Here is an 8,309-nt window from a genome sequence, read left to right on the forward strand (position 1 = left end):
ATATAATATATAAAATACACATATATAAAAATACATATATATATATATATATATATATATATATATATATATATGTCAAACCAATTGTAATGTGGGTCACTTTCACACAGAGGAAAGCATCACAGCTCTTCCTGTAGCTCCAGAAGGTGAAACTAAATATAAACTTCATGAAAATGCTTGACAGCAGACACCTGGTTATGGCTGCTTCTCAGAAATGGCACTGATGATCACAGCATAGCTCATGCTAATTATGTTTATCCAAGTCAAGTTTCACAACTAATTAGATCTTTGCACTTGTATTACCTGTATGCTAATAATAAAGAGAATAAATGAAGCCCCTGAGATCTTAATGAATATCTTAGCCAGCATAATGGTGTATGAATACATAAACACACCTAATTTTCTTAGTCTCATTGGATTTTCTCCCACTGGATTTTCACTAGAATATTAAAAAAAAAAAACTGTGCATTTCTGATGCTAAGGTACTGATGATCTAGCATTCCAAATAGTCCAAAGTCTTACATAAATAAGCCCTGCTATATAGAAATGACTCCAAAAATCTGTCCTCATCATAATATTTGACCAGCAGGTAACATTCACTTTGTTATTAATATATAAATGTCCTTTGCATTTACAGTGAAAGCTAATAATTGCGTATTTAAAAGAGGTTTTGAATTACTAATTCATTACTGCTAATTGCTAGGTGTTTTAGCACACATTATCTCCTTTAACACAAACATAGAAGACTAATGGTATTATTTTAAAAAGAAAGTTGAGGCTCAAAAGGGTTATATAATTTTTCCAAAATTACCTAGATGGTAAGCAGTAGACCTGGAATTTAGCCCCAGAAATTTGGGTTCTGAAATCTTATTTTAATTACAGCACTGTATGTTATGCCTCTCACTTCATACTAGCACTCATCACATTTCAAATTCCTTTGGGTGTTTCATGTATTTATTTTTCTAATAAAAATGGTATTTATTCCAGATTGTGTTTTTTAACCTGTGACACAATCCCGAAGCTATAGTTAGTGAAGCCAGAGATGTAGCATTCATATGTTATTATATTAAGTTTTGTTTGTATGAAAAATGGATTAAGTCACATTAATTAATTCTTTCTGCATTGAGATAGGTAAGATTAGTAAGGTTGACTAAGAAGGGCACTGATAGCAATTTCTTCCCCACTCATCTTTTGATGCTGGGGTGGGAGAGGGGCTCCATTTTTCTACATTTCCCTGTGGAGTAGAATCAGTTATTAACAGTAGTACTGTCTTGCTAGGCTGCCCCCTTCCAGTATTTTGTCTAGAAAGAGCTGGATTTTGTTGGGCATCTTTCTTGGTCTTTTGGGGTTTGAATTTCAGGTTTCTCCAGATTTGGATAAACACAGTTTATTCATCCACTCAGTCAACTGAAAGACTTCTTGATTCCTTCCAAGTTTTGACAGGAATAAAGCTTCTATAAACCTCTGGGTGTACATTTTTGTGTAGCATAAGCTTTCAGTTCATTTGGGTAAATACCAATGAGTGCAATTAATGGATTTCATGATAAGGGTATTTTTAATTTTATGAGGAACTGTCAAACCATCTTCTGAAGTGGCTGCACCAATTTGTGCCTTTATCTGTGAGAAGGAGAGTTCCTGTTGTCAGTGACTTTAGTTCAGGCCTTTCTTTGGTGATCCACCTATCAGATCTTTGTTCATTTCTTATTGTTAAGTGTTAAAAATTCCTTAATAAAAACTCCTTAATAAAAATAACTACACAAAACAGCACATCATTGAAAGAATCCCTAATTCAATAAAGGTAGAAGGAAAATGAACCAGAAAGAAGGTCTTCACACATAGGAAGGAATAGTGTACAAATATATATGCAAGTGTGTGAATAAATATAAATAAACAAAATGCATAAATCAATGAAATCTGAAACAATGTGATAATTACTGAAATTTTTTCTTTGTACTTTTTCTCTTTACACTACCTATAGCTATTGAATTCCAGATTGGAAAATGTTTCTAGGTTACTGTAGTTCTGCTTCAGCTTATCTTGCTGGTTATAATTAGGTTATAATGTTCTCTCAAGTCTTTGAACTTATTCAGTGTTTTCTGGTTCCTGTTATTACTGGTGGAGAGTCTTCTGTTAATTTAATTGCCATGACTTCATAAGAAATTTTCTAATATTTCTGGCTAACTTAATAATTTTTCCTTATGTTTATTATTTTTCAGTTTTACTGTAAGAAGATTCTTATTTGTGCTTGCTATATGTAAATATTTATATTTTTCATCAATCTCAATATTTCTCAGCCATTGACTATATAAAAAATTATTTCTCTCTTATTCTTTCTAATATTTGCTTCTGGAACTTACTTTGAGTGTGAAAAATGGGCGCTCTAATTTCATCTTCTACCTTAATGTCTCTTTCATTTATTCAATTATCTTGCCCCTCTGTTTTCTGATTTTTAATTTTTTAGTTGTATGTTGACAATACACTTATTTTATCTATTTATTCTTTAATGTAGTGCTGAGGATCAAACCCAGTGCCTCACACATGCTAGGAAAGAGCTACAACTCCAGCCCCAACAGTGTTTTCTTAAAAAAACACTTTACGCCTATTCCCAGGTTACAGTTCTTTCAGATTAGTTGTGCCTAATGTTCTGTGTAAAGGAGCACCTGGGGAGGGATACCTGTGAGGAGGTGCACAAAGAACAGACAGACACGAAAGTACAAGCAGACATAAGGATGGAGTGGAGAGAGTGAAGTGAAGTGGTGAAGAAGAAATGAAGAAGTGAACTGACCACTCCTCCCTGCCTGGGAGTTTATTAACTCAAAGAGCACATACCCCCATTACCATGACCATATTCTGATTAGTATTTCTTTAACCTGAGTGCTAGCTAACTGAGGTTAATACAAAAACAGAGCCCCTTCTATCCAAGGAGATTTCTAAGGAAACCAGATAGTGCCTGCAGAGTTGTCTTATTACCTCAGAGGGAGGAGGCTGGGCATTCCAATCGTGAGAATAAGGGTGAAATTTGCTCCCCAGGAGTTTGCTCACTGGGGGGATACTCACCTGTCTATTTCCACAGTCAGAATACCTACAGTTCTGCTTAAACTATTTCTTGAGTTTTAATCAAATGTCAATATTTTTCATTTCTAGTAATTGTCATTGTCATTCTTTATAATATTTGCTTTTTAAAAATATAGTATCTTGATCCTTTCTCTGATTTTTAATATCATGTTTTATTACTTTAAATGTAAGTATTTTGTATCCTGTTTTAGATAATTCCACCACAGGGAATCTTAGATTGTAATTATTACTTTCTTATTTGTGCTCACTCATGATAGCCCATGTCTTCTTGTGGGACTGTGCACAAGAGATCGTTTGGGATTTGTGGTGATGGTATGTCATTCCAGATAGACTTGGCGTTTTCTCTTTTAGGAGATACTTACTGATCAATTACTGATAAACTATAACAAACCATGGTTTAAAAGAACCATTTTATTTTCTTCTTCATAATTTTATAGATCAGGAAGTTGGGGAGGGCTCCTCTATATGGTTTGGCTATGATTTCATGTGGCATGCTGGCACTGCTGTGGCTACAGGATCCACTACCCAAGTGGGTTCTTCACTCATGTGCCTGGCCTGGACTGCTTATAGTTGATGCCATGGACTGGGAGCTCAGCTGTTGCTGTCAACTGGTACAACTATACTTTGTCTCTTCGTGTGGCTAACACTTGGAGCTTAAGTGTGGCAGCTAGGTTCCCAGAGAGATGGTCAAAAGGATGAACATTCCAAGAGCTGTGACTACTTATGAACTAGTCTCAAAAGTATCAGAACATCATCTCTGCATCTCAGGCAAGTCACGAAGTTTCCCTTAAATCCAAGTTCATAGGGAATTAGACTCTTCTCTCAATGGCAAAAGTAGAACAAAGTTTGCAGTCACCTTTAATCATCCAAAATACATCTTTAATATATCACATTTGTGATATATCATAGTAATCTAGCATATTATTGTCAGGGCATGACTACTTATTATAATTTCAAAACTTGAGATTTATGACTAAATTAGTATAAATTCAAACCCCAGGACTCCATTAGGATAGACCAATATAATAGATTCTTAGGAGATCCTTAGTTTTTTGGTTTTTTTTTTTCCCTCTCTCCTAGGGACTCGGATGAAACAGAAAAATTTCCTTCTCACCTCTCTTAACTAGTATGAGGATGTTTTAAAAAACTGTCTGCTAAGGTTGAAAGTGTGGATTCTTGCATTTAGAGAAAATATGTCAGGAGAGAGAACGTAGGAGTCTCACTTTAAACTCTTCTCTTTGCATTGTCCCAAGCCCTTATCTTCCATGCCTTTGCAACTATTAGAGCACAAATCCTTAGTTACAGAGTTTGGCATATGTCTCTGGACAGTGGCAGTTCTGTTTCAGTGCAGGTTGCTCTTGTATTATTTTTGGTCAATGAGGGTTTCTTTTATTACATGCAAGTTCACTTCTGCTTCTGAACTTTAAAAAATAATTCATCAATTGACAAATAATAATTGTATATATTCATGGGTACAACATGATGTTTTAAAGAGTGTATACATTATAAAATATTAAATCAACTTACTTAATGTATTCATCATCTTGTTTATAATTTTTAATAAGAACATTTAAAATCCATTTTTTGGGCAATTTTGAAATATATAATGCATTATTATTAATTATGGTCATCATGTACATTATATAGTACAATATAACTAAAATATATTTCTTCTGTCTAAAATTTGTGTCTTTTTAACCAACATCTCACCTTTTTCTATCTTCCTGTCTGTCCAGAGCCTCTGGTAAACACCATTCAACTCTCTGTTTCTCTGAGATGGTCTTTTTATGATCTATCTATAGCTGGGATGATACAGTGTATGTCTTTATGTGTCAGACTTTTTTCACTTAGCATAAAATACTCTAGGTTTCTCCATGTTATTACAAATGGCAATCTATACCTACTTCTTAAGGCAGCATAATATCTCATTGTGAATATATATCACATTTTCTTTATCCATTCATCCATTGATGGACGCTCAGGTTTCTTTCATATCTTGGCTATTGTGCATAATGCTTAAATGAACATGGAAGTACAATAATCATTCTGGCATACCAATTTCAGTTCCTTTGGATATATATGCAGAAGTGCAACTACTAAATCTTATGGTAAGTCTACTTTTAGATTTTTGAGAAACCTCCTTACTATTTAAATAGCTGAACTATTTGAACTTCCAACCAAGTATACCAGGGTTCTGTTTTCTCCACATTCTTGCCAGCATTTGTTATCTCTCATCTTTTGATAATAGTCATTCCAATAGGTGTGAGGGAATATTTCACTCTAGTTTTAATTTGCATTTCCCTAATGATTTAGAGATGTTGAGCATTTTTAATATTTTTTTATACCTAAGTAAGCAGTTTGTATAAGTATTTTGTTGAAATGTTTTTTGGATAGTTTATGTTAGCAATATTGCTTAACTAAAACTAGATTTATTTATTTTTTTACTTTCTCCTAGTTAAAACTACTCACTAGTTTTTTGTTAAATTAAATTAGTTCTTTCAATCCCTTTTGTTTATGTATTACCCTGTTTGCACTCACATGCACAATGTTTTGTTAACCTATTCTGCTGCATACCTTATTTATATAGGTTTATAAAATATATTCTTTTATTAGTTTGATACAATTCCTAAAGTACAATTATCAAAAGTGGGCTTTTTCTCATGTTTCTCTCAGGATCAAACTCTATGTGTAGCTTCTATTCACAACTAATCTGTAATTATATTAAACAGATCAGAGGATGTTGTGCTGTTTTAAACTCGAAATTTCCAAGATTCATGCAGATAGATCTATTTTGCACTTCCAGTATAATTTCAGAATATTTTTTTGTTCCCTGGATTTACTCAAAGCTCATGCTGGTGGGAAGTACCACTATACTGTAGCTGTATCAGGTAAAATATGTCACTGTAAAAAGAAGAGAAATTTCCTACCAATAACTTAATTTGATCCTGAACACACACACATTTCCTCTTGCAGCCATTTGGTATGTACAGTTCACTCCCACCTAACTGCAAGATGACTGGGAAGAGTGGTCTCAAGTATGACTGAGAAATAGAAGCAAGCTGGATACTGCCAAACACTGACTTAATTAAGGTCAATCACTTTAACCATTCAGGTTTTCAAAAAATCATTCAACATTCAACAGACTGAATTGATTTCAAAGCATTCATTCAACAGACTGAATTGATTAAATGTTGTAGCAGTGAACTGTGTTCTGATCCAAAAAAAATCATTGGTCCCTTTGTATCTGTGGCCTTAAGATAAATAAAGATTAATATTTTCATCTCATATATAATGTAACATGTTTGAAACCATTTTGTGAAGTTTAAGCGTTAGACAAAAGTGAGTCTACATTTTTATATTTTAATAGGCTAAATATTGAAGTAAATATATCAATTTTGAGATTATTTAAGTTATTGTCATATCCACTGGTTTTTATTTTAGAAGATACCATTCCAAAAAGGATGGATACTGAAAACTATACAATGGTGACAGAGTTTATCATTTTGGGGTTAACAGAAGATCCTACACTTTGTTCCATCTTCTTTGTGGTCTTCCTAGGGATCTATGTTATTACTATATTGGGCAATACAAGCATAATCATGTTAATTCGAAGAAGCCCTCAGCTTCACACCCCAATGTACCTCTTCCTCAGCCATTTGGCCTTTGTGGACATTGGGTACTCCACGACAGTCACACCTGTCATGATTGTCAGTTTCCTGAGAGAGAGAACTACTATTCCTGTTGCTGGCTGCATAGCCCAGCTTGGCTCTGATGTCGTTTTTGGGACAGCTGAGTGCTTCCTGTTGGCTGCCATGGCCTACGACCGCTATGTGGCCATCTGCTCACCCCTGCTCTACTCCACCCACATGTCTCCCACTGTCTGCATCATTTTATTGGTGGCTTCCTATCTGGGTGGAATCATGAATGCTTCATCATTTACCAGCTGTTTATTGAGCCTGACTTTCTGTGGACCAAATACAATCAACCATTTCTTCTGTGACCTCCCACCACTAGTAAAGCTTTCTTGTACCCATATTTACGTTGCTGAAATATCTCCTGCCATCTCAGCTGGGTCAATCATTGTAATCACACTGTTCACCATCAGTGTTTCATACCTGTATATTCTCCATTCCATCCTGAGGATGCGTTCTACTGAGGGAAGGCACAAGGCCTTCTCTACATGCACTTCCCATCTCACTGCAGTCACTTTGTTTTATGGGACAGTCACATTTGTTTATGTTATACCCAAGTCAAGTCATTCACCCGACCATATTAAAGTAGTGTCTGTGTTCTATACAGTCGTGATCCCCATGTTGAACCCCCTGATCTACAGTCTGAGGAATAAGGAGGTAAAAGAGGCCATGAAGAAATTGATGGTAAAAACACATTCCTAATTTTGAAGGAAATTCAGTGTGAATTGAGAAACTGTAAAGTAATCATTTTGAGAACATCTGCAATTTGGGTTTATGTTGCCAATTGGCCTTATTTTAGGTGAAGAAATATCTTAAAGTACCAGTATGTTGATTAATGCCAACTTTAATATATAAATTTCTAGAGTAACAAAATAAAGCATATCATTTTCACAGAAATCTGTTGGGCTCATATTTAATGTCTATATTTTGTGGTTAGGATATCTGGAAAACATAGTTTCAGTTTTTCTTTCCTCTGCCTATTATTTAGGGAAAATTTGACTAAAGAGTTTTCCCCAACCCTTTGGTTAAGTAATATGTATGTTTTAAATGGGATCATAAAAATTAACATCTTGGAGAGCATCAGGTGCTCAATGTCAAAGCAATTAATGGTAGTGTTGATAGCCCACTCACTTGATATGGAAGATTTGGCTTCTCTTACACAGGAATATCATAATCTTTGAAAATAGTGAAGCTGTGTATTATATATATTTGAATGGGATTAAATTAAACTGTAATTTTTCACAAATCTTTTATATCTCAGCTGAATTTTTAATTATTTTGACAAACCTCAGTGCTCTTCTATTAGGGAACATATCAGTATTGCTAGAAGAGCTTTGTCAAAAAAATCCAGATCCTTTCGCTTCGCTCCGGGCAGAAAAGGTGAATGTGTAATCAGCAGTTGATTGTAAGTACCCTAGGCAAAGAAAGCTCAGTGCGCCCGCCCTTTTTTTTTTTGAATAATTTTTTATACAGGGAGAGTTTGTGGATTGGGATCGTTGGCTGGGCTGCGGTTTCTGTGCCGAAAATCCACTCCGCGGGAGC

At 34.7% G+C, this 8,309-nt stretch overlaps 1 protein-coding gene across 1 annotated transcript; it reads left to right on the forward strand.

The window, feature by feature from the left end:
• The first annotated feature begins 6,536 nt into the window (after window positions 1-6,536).
• On the forward strand, window positions 6,537-7,469 carry LOC107133979 (olfactory receptor 481-like). Its single transcript, XM_015476126.1, has one exon. The coding sequence runs from the start codon at window positions 6,537-6,539 to the stop codon at window positions 7,467-7,469; it is 933 nt and encodes a 310-aa protein (XP_015331612.1).
• The last annotated feature ends 840 nt before the right edge of the window (window positions 7,470-8,309 follow it).

The sequence above is a fragment of the Marmota marmota genome, unplaced genomic scaffold (genome assembly GCF_001458135.2).
Source record: "Marmota marmota marmota unplaced genomic scaffold, marMar, whole genome shotgun sequence".
NCBI classification, from domain to species: domain Eukaryota; kingdom Metazoa; phylum Chordata; class Mammalia; order Rodentia; family Sciuridae; genus Marmota; species Marmota marmota.

Coding starts and splice junctions, on each gene's coding strand:
- LOC107133979 (XM_015476126.1), top strand. CDS start 6,537: ATGGATACTGAAAACTATACAATGGTGACAGAGTTTATCATTTTGGGG.